The 16504-nt window shown below is 35.6% G+C and overlaps 1 protein-coding gene across 1 annotated transcript in view; it reads left to right on the top strand.

Moving 5' to 3' along the window:
• CCDC73 (coiled-coil domain containing 73) overlaps positions 1-16504 on the top strand; it is a 54257-nt gene that overhangs the window by 29739 nt on the left and 8014 nt on the right. The window contains exons 10-17 of the mRNA XM_080618188.1: positions 1495-1623; positions 1963-2022; positions 4147-4251; positions 7549-7659; positions 9558-9689; positions 11921-11956; positions 13633-13798; positions 14917-16476. Coding sequence (XP_080474314.1) covers positions 1495-1623; positions 1963-2022; positions 4147-4251; positions 7549-7659; positions 9558-9689; positions 11921-11956; positions 13633-13798; positions 14917-16476 — 2299 coding nt within the window. The remainder of the gene's footprint in view (positions 1-1494; positions 1624-1962; positions 2023-4146; positions 4252-7548; positions 7660-9557; positions 9690-11920; positions 11957-13632; positions 13799-14916; positions 16477-16504) is intronic.

The raw sequence follows: 16504 nt of genomic DNA, 5'->3' as shown, positions 1-16504 counted from the left end.
ATCTATAGTATTGGATCCATAGCAGGCTTTTGCACCTGTTCATGTAGCACACAACCTTTTAGCTGTGTTCTGTATACCGTTAACCTGGCTCTCTGTAAAGATGGGCACAGTGCACCTTTTTACTTTTACAAAGCTAAAACTGCTTGCACCTTCTGCCACTCTCTTTCATTACAGAGCCTTCTAGTAAAAACAGTACAAGTAATATATGTTTTTATTGAAAATGTGGAAGAAGCCTTACTAGCTTACAGAATATCATAATTCTAATGTATGGCTGTCTTTGGTTTCTATAATTGATTCTGTAATTACACTTAGTACTTGCTAGATTAATCTAGATTTATTTATGACTAAAATATATGAGAAATATAGCTCTAGCAAAAAAAAAAGAAAAAGATTTCAACATAGTACCTCTACTTGTATTTTCTGCAAAACGTTGCATTTGTGAATTTCAGCTACAACATAATCTTCCCTTTTTCTTTTGTACTGTTATATGATTTTGTCCAGAACAGTTAAACCACTGGACTGTGATAAGATGGAATTCCAGTTTTGTGAAGAAAAGTTAAACAGACCAAACTTAGTTGTTAGATAAAACTATTACCATTCTGAATGCTTGGTTCACTACTATGGCATCATGAAGAATTCTTGATACTATCTGTGAACAGCATTCATAAGCTCTGCTATTTGTCTGAGTAAACGTCAGAGCGCTCAAGGAGAGAGCGATATTAAACAGACTACCTTGTACCAGAATGGAAGGGGTGGGGGAGAACAGGGCACAATATTTATGACTTCAGGAACTATAAGTTGTAATTTAATGAGATCAAAGCCTTTGCTGTTTATTTACTGCAGTAGGAGCTTGGAATAAACTGGACAAAAAACAGATAAAAAAAAAAAAGGGGGGGGCAGGGTATTTAAAAGATAATGAAAACTATAAAATCAAAAGCAGATTTTAGCTGGAAAATCATGTTGTAGAAGCCTCTAATATAAAATTAATTTACCATTCTCCTGAGATTAAGTAATTAATATTTCAGGAAAAACAAAGATCCTCCAAATTTATAGCCAGTTCCTGTTTTTACCAGATAGTCTCTGTTCTTCCTTTTTCCCCTCTCAATTCCCAGGAATGTACACAGAAGTTATAATAGATACTTTATTTCTATTGTGAATCTCGCTGTAGGAGGTTTTACCAATACCAAACTGATCTTCTCTTCTAATATACTTTGTGGAAGAGAAAATAACAAAATGCTGAGTATCATAAATACCAAACAGAGAAAAATTGGCACGGTAACATTTTATCTCTGAAAATAAACACCTAGCTATGTGTGACAGGTTTAAAATTCAGCAAGTCAGTCTCACAGATTTCAGATCCTCTAATTCATTCTGGTGCTTCCATACATTATTTAAAAGTGGGGCATGACTCAGGATAGTTTAAAAGATTTGTCTTTGTTTTGAATTGCAATGCCTATGCTGGATGAACTATTTATATGTGTTTCCTGTGTTAAGGAACTGAAGAAAGTAACTACAGACCTGATAAGGTCCAAGGTCACATCTCAGTACAGGGTGGCAGAAGAAAACATCAATCTTGCAGCAAAGGAAAAACAGTTTCAAGAACTGCAACAAAAAATCAAAATGGTATTTTGGAGTTTAAACAAATTATTTTTTTTTTGGTGAATATTTTCTGTTCTTCCTCAAGCAAACATCATGGTAGTGCTCTCTCTGATGCATATAGATTAAGTGATTCCTTTCTACTAATTGCATAGACAATATAACAAAATATTTCCAGAACAACGTTTTGGGGGGAAGTAAACATGCTATAATTTTATAGTTTACAAAAATCAATTAAACTGTTTAAAATAATTCAGTTTCTTTAAATAGCTTCATGATGGTTCACAATATCATGTTAATACACTATTACTAAAGGAAATAGTAATTTAGAACGCCTCTTACTGTTCTTTATGCTCTTTTTTTAAGGAGACAGAAGTTAGTAAAAAAATTCAGGAAGAAAACACTCACATTAAAGAAGAAAAGCTGGTGAGTTAATACAGCTTTGCTATTTAAAAATCAGTTAGGAATATATGTGCTATATTTCATATTCAAGTTTCTTAAATTCTTATATTAAGCTACTAAAACTAATTAAATTCAGTTGTTGACTCTTTGGAAAGATTTTAATAACATAACAGAAATTGAATCTTACTTCTCAGTTTTTATAAAGTGTTTTACCAGGACAAAATCCATTGTTTCACACTTTATTCCAAGTCTTAACTTTTGTTTTTAAAATCAGATGGGAGAAATTTGGTACACCTGTGAAATAGTAGTTTACATACTGGTTCAGTACAAATAAATAATAATGTTTGCATGACATCCTTGCTGTTCTGCTTTCTGGTAGCCAACAGTTTTATATTGCCGGCATTAAAACTAGGTAAAATTGGAATTACGTATCAATCATCTATAAAGGAAACATGTTGCATTCGTAAGAACATACACTTCTAGAATATTAAGCTACACATATACATAGCTGAACAGAGTTAAGACTGTCTTCTGTCACAAACTCAGGTATGTTCCAGAGCAAATCCAAGTATTCAAACCAAGGTACATGGAGTCCAGTATCAAACATAGCAAAAAAACCCCACCAAACAGTTTCCTGTAATACCAGCATACTATGCTGCTTTGCAGAATATTAAGCATAAAAAGGGTGATTAATCATAGAATCAGAGACCTCTAGAATCACATGGTCCAACCTTTCTCGGCAAAAGGACTTGGTTGTGTTTTTTCTTAAACAGTTGCAGCATTTTCATTCTGCAGTGCATTAAACCAGACATATCAGAGAAGCATATTGTTCCTGTTCTCGGGGGGGGCAAAAGCAGTAGGTTAGTGTACCCACTGAGCACTCACCAAAGGCTAATCCAGCAGTACTCTTCCAATCTGTACAGGCCTGTTTGCGTTTTGAATTTGCTTTTTAAAAATATTTGTCAATAAACACAGGGGGAAACAAGAAAGAGATTCAGGCCTCATTACTCCTACAGCTCTGAATGCACTAAAAGCCTTCATATGGAGATGCTTATAGAAAATTCATATGCATGTTTGATATGTATTATCTAAGAGAAGGTCTCTATTTTGTTTCTCTGTTTTGTTCTGTGGGAATTGCTAGGGATTGGTTGGTTTTAACATATGGAGGTGTTTGGTATAAATCTGGGGAGGGCCCTAATATAGTGATGAATTTCATGCTTTGTCCAAGAACTTGGGCAAGAAGACCTTTATTTCTGTATTAGAGTGATAAAAATTCACTATCTGGATTAAATGAAGGTGTTGGTTTTAGTGGTTCTTGGACTGAGGCTGAACATACTATTTAAATTATAGCTGATTTATACTGAGCTGTATGTAGAGAAGCAATCACTTCTAGTCTGGTGAACACTGCATTAGGTTGAAAAGACACAGCCAACTCTCCCACCGACCTGTCAGATGACACTGGATAAGCTGTTGTTCCATGTCTCTGTGGTTCAGTTTTCTAGATGTAAAATGGAGCTAAAGATAAATTAAGCTTCAGCGCAAAAACATTATATATCTCTACATAAGTATACATGCATGAAAAGGAATGAGAGTACACCCAAAATAATGATCTTTATTTTTAGTAGACAGCTGTATCTGTGTCCACAGTAGAACCAAAAGTAGATAAACTTGAAAAGCTCTTTGCAGGTATATGAAAGTACTTTTGCTTAATAATATGTTCCACTCTCAATATATTTTGAAGCAACTGAGCACGTTTTAGAGTGTCTTCTGCCTGAAACTTAGTTGTTTTCTCTGCAGGCCTTCTTTTTGTAGTTCCTGTTCTGTTTGTTAGGGAGTAGAGGTTGGCTTGGCTAGATAGTTCCCTCCATCTTTGAATGTCTGCAAACGTGTTTTGTAGTGTTTAATATAAAATTACTCTGTCTCCATTCCAACCATTTTATAAGAAAATTCTCTGAAAAAGAGTAAGTTATAATAATGTTATCCAAGGCCAGAAAAACCTCAAGGTGTTCTGATTTCTTCCTATTAGCCCTTCCCCAACACTGGCAGAATAAAATATAAATGTTAATCCAAAAGCCATAAATGATCTAATTCTTAAACTTTGGAAACAAAATCTCATTCAGTATGTCCTAATTTGTTTGTATTAATAAGGAAATTCTCAGCTCTCTACAATGTGTGCAGGAGGTGCTTCAGCGAATAACACAAAGGAATGTGAGAATGGAAAGTGAATTAAATGCACTGAAAGAAGAATATAAGGTCAGATTTTTCTTGATTAGACAAGCTGCTATTTTTAAGTCCAGGGCTGTTAAAGACATCTGTATGCTTTTCAGAACTTTTGACCTCACTTCCATTGCTCCCTCAGCTCCTTAACTGTCAGCACAAACCCTGAAGCACAAGCTATAGTTTCCCTCTTTTAGTTTTCTGCCCCTAAAGTAAATAATGGTTGCCATTCTTATCAGACATTTCTGGAGGGTAAAACCAGAACATACTGTTGGTTGCTTTCAAGTATTTTGAAATCAAATTATTTTGACTTCTGTTTCTTATAATTTTCATGTAGGTATGAAGTTATTTTCTGGAAAATACTTTAAATTTCAGATGTTCTTCAGAGCTTGTCCCCAGTTTTGTTAGAGCAGAGGGTCTAAGAAAGAACGTATCCTTAGCCATTTCTTGCTCTGTTGTCTGGTATCACATTTATGCTAGAGGTGATAAGTAGTCACGCTGAAGGATGTGGAGTTGCAACACTCCTCAGTTCTTCTTTGGGGGTGTAAAAGTGGCTCAGAACAGTTTTGATTCTAAGTTACACTAGCAGCCAAACCAGCCCACAGTGCACTGAAGATTAAGGTCATGTCTGTTCTGGTCAGATGTGCCACGCAGAGTTCAGCTACAACCATTAATCGGACTATTAATAATTCTTATCTACTATTTGTCCATACATAACCATAACTATTTCATTCCTTGCTTGGCCTGTGAGGTCAATGTTTTGAACTAGTATCTCAGTTAATTTCAAATTAAACTTCCTTGTGCATGTATACTTTGTTTCTAAGTAAACGCTTCTATGCTAAATTGAAAATAGATTCACTTCACATAAGCCTTTGTCTTTTAATAGATGTAGGCAGTTTGAGCTATTGTTTCCCATCTCAGATAAACTTTATGCCCTAAAGCTCCAGCTGAAACTGTAAATGGCATGTGTGGATCTTGTCTTTGAAGACTCCACATAAATGTCTACAAGTGTAAGAGAGGTATAGCTTGTTTTCTTGTTGTTAAGGTATAGATTGAGTACATGTCTCTGTTTTGCAGCCTGTACAGGCCAATCAACGGATTTCTGATTGCAGTTAGACTAATTCTGATTAGACAGCCTGCTTTGATTTGGGTCCTGCTTATATTAGACATTGGGAAGGTATTAATGTTTTCTAATTTTTCTAACTACAGGACAAACTATTTCTAGTCACCAAAGCTTCGGTGTAGCCTTCCAACGTAACTTCTTGCAGGCATTAATACTTCAGATGAAGTTATTTTGATTTGTCAGAAATGTTTGTCTTTCTGTTTAAGCACTAGTCATAAAATACCATTGCTTTTTATAGCTACTCATTTGGCTGACAGGTCGATACACTTACCGGGATATTCCAAGGGAATGAGATGTTAACTGCTTATTTTGCAGTGTAATTTTTTTAAAGCAACAATGGGACTTATAAAATATGGAGATGAATATATAACTTGAAGGGTCTACTCACTTTCCTGCCAATTTGAGAGCTATTGCTTTTGCCTTTATTGATTCTAGAACTGCAGTATGATGAATGGGGTCTGAAGGTTATGTATTATCCTCATGCTCTATCTTACATCCCTGTTAAATGTTTGGACCTTGCTCATTAAGAAAAAGTTTCCTCAGAATAATAGAAAACTGGAAGGAGTGATTGTATAGTCCCATGGAAATATTTTTATTCCTATACTCACAAAAATTTGCTGCTTAATTTAAGCTTGAGATGACAGAATACTTAAACTTCCAAGGTAACATTCAGGAAGGATCATCTTGTTCTCTCTCAGTCTATCTATGCATACTTAATGTTAGGATACCAATGCCCTTAGGAGTCCAGAAAACAAGTTACAGTTCTTTAGTAGATGATAGAATACTTGAGAATGCAAGAAATTCAGATATTCCCCTTGCTGTACAATTGGTTTGTATGTATTTTTACAAAGAGTTTTACTCTGCTACTCCTGATACTGCCTGAAGAGCTGTGCTGTGAATAACTATTATATTCCATCTCAGAGGAGATTGCATTTGAGATACAAATAAAAGCATCCTTGAAGTTAGAGCAGCTTTACCAGAGAGAGGAGGTCTTGGACTCCTAATTTACAGAATTGGATGAAAGGTGCTACATCAGAGTGCAATTATTCAGTTGATGATAATTCAATGTATTGTTGAATTGTCTCATCTTTTAAATAATATAATCTGTCAGAGAAGATCCATTATATTCTTAAGCGCAACTTCTTCCATGGGTATAAAAATGCAAGGTAGTCTGCATTTTCCTAGCATTAATACCTGTAATATATATTTGTGTTAATAATGAGGTTAAATTAACATAGGCATTTTAAAATTGATGCTAAGTGAATCAAGAAGTAGACTCATTTTTAGTTACAAGATTAAGAAAAAAGGAATTGCTTTGGAGTATTGCCTCCCTAGCTTAACATTTTTCAAGTGGACTTTCAAAGCAGCTCAGCAGTCATAAATATGTAGCTGGTCATACAGCTGCATGCATTAAAGTTATGTTTACATTATCAAATATATTTGTGCCATCTATATAGTAGATAATGGATCAGCAAGTCCTTTATCTTACGTATTTTTTACTATAAAAATGTGATAGGATAAAAATCCCAACAGTACCTGAGATGTGTGTGAAGTTACTGTTGATTTACAGAAGGCTGCTTTGATTTAGCACAGTCAAGCTGAAAGAGTTAATCAAAAAATGTTGCAAGTACAATTATGATAGTATAAAACTTAGTATTACTGTTGTTTTAATGCACTCCTATTCTATTTCAGTGATCTAATAAAAATAAATTAAAGGATAATCAGACGTATACTGTATGTTCCAGGAGATATGTTTTAGAATTTAAAGCTTATACAGTTTATAAGATAGGTTAATAAACAATTCAGGATAGAAAAACTGCTCAGAAAAATAGAAATATCTTCTTTGAATATAGAGTAGATTTTTCTTTAAGTACAATGAGTCTAGATTGTGCTACATTTCATATTTTTCATCTCTGGACTTTATATTACTCTTTCAACACATTAAAACTTATGCAGTGAAACTGAATAATGGCAAGTGTTTTTATACCCTTTTATAGCCATTTCTTTTTTCATAACCTCCCCCGTTTCCTGTTAGCTAAACTATAAGCACCTTTCTGTTAATTTATGAAAATTATTGTTGAGATAGCACATTATCACTGATCTGTATGGCACTTCCAGCATGTTAGAAGCAAAGGTCCAAGCAACATAAAACACATCAAAATTCATTAATGTGGTATTGATTATTTTTTGGATAATTAATTTTATTGCAGACCCTTGAAAGAGATAATGAGCTGCAAAGGGAGAAGGCAAAGGAAAATGAAGAAAAGTTCCTTAATCTTCAGAATGAGCATAAGAAAGCACTAAGAACTTGGAAAAAAGATGTAGGTTTATTAAATTAAATAATAGAGTATTAAGAGGTTTTTGAAATAGTCATCAAGCATTTCAGGTAATTCCTAAAAGCCAAGAAAATACTGCAGAAATAATACAATAAAAACAACCAGTTCTTTTCCAGTAATGCAGGCTCTTTTAAAAATGAATATTTTTTTATAGCTAGATGTAAGAGAAATGTTGACTTCTGTACTTTAGAAGGTCAGTGCACTTCCTGCAGTCTATAAAGCAAGAGCCAGGGTATTAGGTGTTACCTTCAATTTAGCACTTAAATATTCCACAGTTACACACTTGTCATTACCTAGACATGGAAGCTGATACGGGTTTTAATTTACATTGAATTTTACGTATTTTTCAGGAAACTTGCTATTTTTTACACAACTTATTCAGAGAATACCAGCATACCAGGCTGCACTCTTGTACCCTGAAAATCTGTAAACAGTCTTTCAGTAAAAAATGAATATAAACCCATATATACTGACACAGGATAAAAGCATTCCTGAAGGTCCATATGCCTAGGAAAAAAACACAGAAGAACCACCTCAAAATGAATAGGGTAGAGGTAATGAAGGCTTGCATTAAAGCAGAGGCCCTGATTTGACAGGAATTATTCAATGTGGACTGTGGGGTGCAAGTGGTTAAGAAAAGGTAAAATCCTGTATGTCTCAGTGAATTCACCTCTGTGTTCACCTAAACAATAATTTGTCTTCAAGATTTGCTGTTCTTTCTTCTACTACATTACTTCTAAAGAATACTGCAGTAATTATTTAATCCAAAATAATTAGCAAAATATTGTAGCTGTAAAAACTGTCTGCAATAATAAATGCATGTTTACAAGTAAGAAAGATTAATTCATCTTCAGTAAGATCTACTTAGTGTGTGGAAACCAGACTCTAAACAGCATTTGTTTAACAATCTCTTTTTTTAATCTCTATGTAATTGGCACCTACTGCCAGAAAGATTTCGAACTTGGTAGGTAGAGTCTTAGGGAGGCTGCAAGGAAATAATGCAAATTTGTCCTTGTAATCCTAAAGCTAACTCTTTTGAGTGCAGCCGCTATGGAGATGACTGCAACCAGGAGACTGCAAAATAGTTGAACTGTTCTGAGGCTCACTGCCCTGGGAAGATTTGATCTCCGCGGTTCCTAGGACAGTCTTATACCAATAGTTTCCTATATAGACACGGGAATTGGCCCTGCTTATTTCTCAGGAATGTTTGCAGCTGTTCTTTAGAAGGTTTATTTATTCCCCCAACCTCTATATTTCTGCTAGGGATAACTAGAAATTCGGTCTCTTACTACTTTATAGTCTCATCATGGCTAGCATTATATACTGCTCTGGAAATACTTGTAAATTAAGTGAAGATATTTCTGTAAAAAATTGCCTTTCCATTCTTGTTTTACAACTTGTATTTTTGACCATCCTTTTTTTACTAAATACAAAAATTCAATTTTTGTTGTACACTGGAGGAGCATTGGATACTTGAGGCTGTTTACAGAAGTGCCAAGTAGATTATTTGCTGTTATAGTTTCTTGACAATGTAGGTAGAGACTGAATGTTGGCGAGGATGTTTATCTTTGAGCCAAAACCCAAAAAAGGCTACAAATATAAATCTCAGGTTTTTTAACATTGCTACTTGAAGTAAATGGTGGGGAAAAAAACCCATTAATAAAAGGATAGTGTCTGTAGTGGAAATGTGGTTAAAATTTTGGTTTGAATGCAAGTGCTCAAAATTATCTCTGTACACAGAAATTCCGTATCATCTATACTTTCTTTTAAGGATTTACTTTAATTTGCTAAGCTGTTGATACCCCTGTAAAATACTGTTTTATGTGTGTGAACATGCAGTGTAAGATCTGTGTTTGTGTGCTCTGTGTACCCTCTTATTACAGGAGGAAAACATGAGAAGAGAAATAAACACTATTAAAAATGAGCTGAATTCCCTTAAGGAAGTTTATAGACATCTTGAAGACTCTCATCCTCCTAAGGGAAATCAGCATTCTGAGCAAGTGGACAATCTGCAGGTAAGTGTCTCTAATAGCTTCAGTACTTTCTATTTCTTGTAAAAGTATTAGAGAATGAGAGACATTTTTTTCTAATCTGGCTGTCATGTTCATTGAGCTTCCTTTGACAAAGATAATTGTATATATTTATATATAGCAAAGTTTTTCAGGCTTAGTTTAATAAAAACCCCAACCTTTATTTCCTTTAGCATCTTTAAGAATCATGAATGCAGGATGTAAAAGACAGCTTTATACAGGGCAGGTTGAACTAGAACTGAGCTTGCATTGCTGGGTGAACCAAAGCCATGTTCAGCTCTATATTCAGAGCATATCTGAGAAGTCAACAAGTGGTTATGCACATGATGATGGTCTTTTGGAGCAAAAGGAAGAGTGTGTAGCTCTTCAACTACGTGTTACCGATTACTTAAACTGGATTGCAAATTATATTCCAGTCTTTTGTAAGATTGATAAAATGGGAAGGATCATAAGCCATGAAACTTTCCCTGCATGTTGAGTGTATTCTGTTGTTCCATTGGTTATATCATTTTTCCCATTAGTTTTTACATCCAAATAATGAATTATCCTTCAAAAAGGGAAAATTCATTTTGCATGTATATGATTTTTCTTCCAGTATTAGGAAAATAGGAAGACACTAGGACTGTAAAGGCAGATCTTTTTATTTATTTTTTTTTAGAAGTATCTATGAATTGTCAGTAACATGACAAACCTTCACAATGTGTATATGTATGTCTGTAGCTCATACACATATATATACATACATGAATATATGCATGAATACACATGTATATATCTGCTGGTATGAGCTTAATAATACAATGGAAATTATATTTGAAATGAGTAGTCATCCGACCAAAAAATATCTGAACTCTACAAGGTATAATTGTAATTGTAAATCATGTAATTTTTAAAAATCATAATTTCTTTGAAGGAAAAAGAAATGCAAATTATGTTTAGGATGCAGAACCAAGACACGCAATCAGTTGTTCATGATAAACAGTACTTGTGCTTACAGATAACTGTATATGTTTGAAAATAATTAGGCTTAAAGCTTATGCTCATAAATGCAAAAGAAGATTTCAAAAGCTGGTCAGCTTAGACTGAGTCAAATCTCCAGTGGAACTGCCAAGAAATTACAGGAGCTGTAGCAGGTCATACTGATTATTCTAATTTGTGGAATTTCACTTTGTATGAGTAATGAGTCAGTGTCTAGTAAAACATAAAAGGGAAAGGTGATAGCTATGATGCAGATCTTGACTGTGACTTGAAGTGTTGCAAAGAAATATGCCCATGGTTATTTTTACAGCTAGTATAATCTGAAATCCCTGCGAGTATTTGTGGCGCATGACATATAGAATGTACTTGAACTTCCTCATACTGGTGACCTGTGGAACACTAATTAAACAAAAGGCCATGTCAGACCTCATTACAGGCTGAAACTGCAATTTAGTTTAACTTTACTATGTTTCACACAGTTTAATTTTTTAATACATCCATGTACCAGTAAAGAATAGGGCTACACCTAGCGCTGGAGGGAAGGAATGCCATCCAGAGGGACCTTGACACTTGTGAGGTGGGCTGATGCCAGCCTTGTGAAGTTTAACCATGACAAGTGCAAGGTCCTACACCTGGGTCAGAGAAATCCCAGGCACAGCTACAGGTTGGGCAGAGAAGAGATTCAGAGCAGCCCTGCGGAGAAGGACCTGGGGGCGTCAGTCGATGGGAAAATGAACATGAGCCGGCAGTATGCACTCGCAGCCCAGAAAGCCAACATATCCTGGGCTGCATCAAAAGGAGCATGACCAGCAGGTTGAAGGAGGTGATCCTGCCCCTCTACTCTGCTCTCATGAGACCTCACTTGGAGTATTGTGTGCAGTTCTGGTGTCCTCAACATGAAAAGGACATGGAACTGTTGCAACAAGTCCAGAGGAGAGCCATGAGGATGATCAGGGAACTGGAGCACCTCCTGTATGAAGACAGGCTGAGAAAGTTGGGGCTTAGTTAGATTTTACTAAATCACAGGGGAAAAAAAGGAAAAAAATTCAGGTTTAATAGTTTTGATATAAAGGCATTTTAGTTTATGCACTCATCTGTTTTTGAAGGGCTGAACACCCATCTGAAGTTAATGGAAACTAGGGTTATTCAACCCATCTGAAAATCTAGAAAGGAATCATGTAACTGTAACCTTTCTCTCTTTCTAACAACACTTTTTCATGTTTGGGATTTTTTTCCAGGTGCTGAATGCAGTGCAGCCTGTACCAAGATACGTGGTAAGTGCCACCATAGTAGCTGTTTTGTACCTGCGCAACAGAGTAGCATGCACATATATTGTGGTGTTTGGTGGTTTTGTCTAAAGAAACAGCTTCTAGAAGCAAGATATTATGAAATAATTACAGTTTTCATGACAGAGGAAATAGTACTTGTATTTGAGGAGAAAAGCTTGAAAATAGGATGTATATAGCCAAGAAGGAAAATGAACTCATTAAAAACTTAGAAAACAAAAAAGATGTAATATGTACAATTTCTAAATCAAAATGTCAGCGAGGATGATGATTAATCATGAGGAAAAGAGAATTTTCAATTGAAACTTCAAATTGAAGGTGGAGTATTTGGCAGGGGAAAACTGTTTTTAGGACCTTCCTCCACTCACCATGACTCCTCCCTCCCCCAAACCAGCAAAGCTGGGAGCATCAGGATGCTTCTGTGACCTGTAAAAAACTGTTTCCTGCAGATTTGTATTCTACATCATCTACTATGCCACCAGTGCAATAATCCCAGTTTTTTATCAGTATTGTCTATGTGCCTCCCTCCGTTTTGCAGTGTCCTTCCCACACATCCGATGCTCAAGCACAATGCTTGTAACACCCTCCCACATCCCAGTCTTCCTTTTGCAATGCCTCCAGTTACCTAACTATCTTCAGCTTTTTCTCACATCTTTTAAGGACTAAGCAATACCCCTGCTCACTCCCACATCTACCTACTTTCATACTCCATCCCTAGGGCAAGAGCCAGCACGTGCTCCTGCCTTCAGCTGCCAAGCAGTTGATGATCATAAAGGATGCATCTTCTTTTCCTTTCCTTTATTATTTTTTTTAATGTGTGTGTGGTTCTATTAGGGTGTTTCTTCACTATTCAGATCCTAGTTTTCACAGAGCTATATTGAATGCAACTTTCAAAACTATAGACAAATACAGGAGTAGACCAGTGACTTAAACCTTAAGTAAATGCATCTTTCAAGCATATACTTGCTCAAACGTGACTCAAATTCAGGTTAAAAAGCCTTCTGGAAGGGAAAGAGGAACTGACTGACAAGAATTGCAAAATTGTAAGCCTTATTTAACTACATGAAATGTAGTTAAAAATCCTAGGTGGTTAGGAAAAAAAGTGTTAATATGTGTGTGTATGCACATGTGTTTGAGTGCAGAGAGCACTCACGCAGGTTTTTTCCACATGTAGTTACTGAGCAGGTCACTAATCCAGCCAACAGACCAAGGGAGTGATCCAGTCAGCACATACGCAACACACATTCCTTCATCTGAGAAATTCTGTCAATCTGTACAACTTTTCTCTGTGGACTGTAACATAGAAGGATCTAATTTCTTTCTACGCTTCTAGGATATTAATTTGTTTGGGGTTTTTTGGTTTTGTTTTTTTTTTTTTTTCTTTCTGTTAGAGGAACTTGGTATAACTTCAGGTGAATGGTCTTTGTTTTCCATCAGAATTGTAAAAATATTTTTAAATCTAAGTCCTGAATTTTAATCAATGACTGTAGTAAATTATTAAAATATGTTGAGTGGCATATAATATTGGTTGGCATGGTTTTAGTGCGAGATGTCTCTGCCCATGGCAGGGGGTTGGAACTAGCTGATCTTAAGGTCCTGTCCAACCCTAACTATTCAATGATTCTGTGATTCTATGTATAATCTTTTGTTCCTTCTTATTCTAGAGTGGTCAAGAACACTCAAAAGACAGTGAAATAGAAGCTATTCAAAAAGAAAATGAGTGTATGCAGTCTGTAATAAGAAAAGACAGTGATTTTGGACATGAAGAAACTGAAGTAAAAACCACAATGGACTCCTCTTTAAGCACTAAGGAATTGCAGATAGAACAAAGTAATGGCAATACATGGATAATAGAGATAAGTAGTATTGTTGAAGAAAGGATAAATGTTTACAGATACAGTATATGACAAGAGAATGAATTAAATAGTTTTGTACTGACAACAGTAAAATTCCTGGTGTCAGTAGTGCTAATCTATGCTAAATTCACAAAGCTCTAACGGAAAGCACAGTACTTGTAGTGGCTGACCTTGAACATTAAGTAAGATCCGTGTGCTGTGACCCCTCAAGCTATTGCAATACTCTTTCTGCATGCTAGTTCAAGAGAATAGGGATTAGGAATAACTATAATATGTACAGAAGTGTTTGGAAGCAAAGTGAAGGACTTTCCCATATAACAGTGGAAAAAGGCAGAGTGATTGCATTGCACAGAACAATGAAGGTCTGTTCATGTGGATAATCATAATACTTTCCTATACAAAGCACTTTGTAACTCTGCATTTTTTGAAGCCACCTACAGTAAATGTACCTTTTCTGTAATGCTCAGTCTCTAAAATGTAGCAGAGTTAAGTGGAAATTTAAAAGCGTATTAACGACATAGTGACTGCTTTAAAAGATCAGTGATCACAGCCTCAGACTGTATCTCTCAGAAAACACCTTTCTGATACTGAATGCTTGTTATTCCTCACTTGCCCACTACCATCAAGTCACAGCATATTCCTTTTGGTATGAAGATAGTCCCTTAAACAGTAGGTTTGGTTTCCATTTAGCTAAAAATGCCACTTCCAAAAATAAAGGCAAATTGCAGTAGTAACTGGCTTAAATTTTGTGTCGACACACAGTAGTTGCTTAAAGTGTGTGTGTTAATTTCATAATGAAGACCCCTTTCACTAATTAGGCTGACAGATAGAGCTGGGAAATATTTAAACTGTAAGCTATATCTAAAATCTACAGAATGTTAATATATTTTCTCTTTGAGCAGTTTATAAATATTTTCCAAGTTACTTCAGCAACATTTTTGATAGACCTGTGTGTGTAATGAAAGATAAGAAGAATCAATATTGATACTGATCTTGAGTCCATCTCTTTGGAAATCATAAACTGTAAAAATAAAGCATTACTTAACCTCACTTTTATCTATCACTAACTAGAGAATACACTTACTCTAACAGATTTACAAGTTCTTGAAAACAGTTTTAAGGATGAAATTAATGTTGCTAGCCCTCATGAAGAAAAGCAAAGGGAGGCTTCTCCCAGGAATACCCTCTGCACAGATACTGATTTAATTACCCAAGGACAGACCTCGGAAATACATGTCACTGAGCACAAAGAAGCAGAAAATCTGGGAGCAACATGTAGAATGTTCCTGGATGAAAACAATGCACATTTCGAACAAAAGCTCCAGGACAGCACTAAGCCAGTGGCAGCATGCCACACGCAAACAAGAAAAGTCATCTTAGACAGGGTTGATGCTGTAGGAGCCTTCAAGAAAAATGGAAGTCAGGAGACTGACTCTAGCAAGCAAGAATTGTGCAATACTACAGATGAATCAATTTGTACTAAGGCAGATATAAAATCAAATGCTGTACAAAACAACAAAAGCACCCTTACACCTGAAGCACCCGAAACTGAATCTGAAGCAGTTCTTTGCACCAGGAATGCTGTGTATGAGAGAAGTACAGATAATCATCAAGCTAAGGAATTAAGTTTTGGTATCCCATCTTATATTAAGGAAAATTCTCAAACTAAATACCAAAAATCTGGGTTGCTGGACAGTGACAATCATGTAGGCAATGGATTACATGAAACAGAAAAAATCTTGTTAAATCCAAGTGGTTTGCATATAAATAAACTTTCTTTTAAACAGACACACGTAGATGCTGAAGACAAGAATTATGAAGACAATACCAGACACAAAACTAAGAATGGTATACTGAGGAGTCCTGATGTACCAGCAACTGATGGTCAGAATGTTCCAGCTGTTTATTGTGACAATGTAAGCGGTAATGATGCCACAAAAGAACACAGTAATAACATGTCTCTCTTACGTACTTTCAATTTATGTCTCCCAAAAATAGAAAGAGCAATAAATGTGGATGACATGTGCAGCAAGCAACCTGAACAAGACAGTACTGAACAAACAGGGAATGCTACAAATACATGTACTTTGAATGCTGAAGCCATATCTCCAGGAAAGGCTGATGGTCTTGAAATAATTGCTCATAAACAAAACCCAGCAGATACAATTGTTAGCACAGATAAACTAATTCCACTTAAAAAAGTGAATGATGATATTCAGATATGCTCCATCAAAAATGGATGTTCACTGGAGATTAATAATTCAACAAATAACGCATTGTTAAAAGAGAAAAAACTCTTACTGACTGGTACAGTTCCAGGAAGGAAGTTTGCTGAGGGTCACCTGAAAGAATCATGCTCTTTACCCATGAGAACATCTGGAAATCTAGTAAACATAAGTGGAAGGTCATCCTTTGATCTTTCAGCCTCAGATAAAAAAGCTGAGAAAACTCCAGTATACGTAAATTTTTTAGACCTCAGTTCTTGTTCAAGAGTAAATCAAATAAGAGGTCAAGCTGCATGGACTTCAGCCTCCAAGGAGCCTTCCCTTTCGAAAGAGAAACTGCCAGGCTTAGTGGAAAACACAAACGTTACTTCACAAACACAGTGCCAAAATCTGGGTGAGAATGTTGACAGAAGAGAAACAGGGCCAGGTAAGAAAAATAAGCATTTATGTTTGAA

Source organism: Psittacula echo (genome assembly GCF_963264785.1).
Source record: "Psittacula echo genome assembly, chromosome: 5".
Taxonomy (NCBI): Eukaryota; Metazoa; Chordata; class Aves; order Psittaciformes; family Psittacidae; genus Psittacula; species Psittacula echo.
This window is presented reverse-complemented; position numbering and strand designations above follow the sequence as displayed.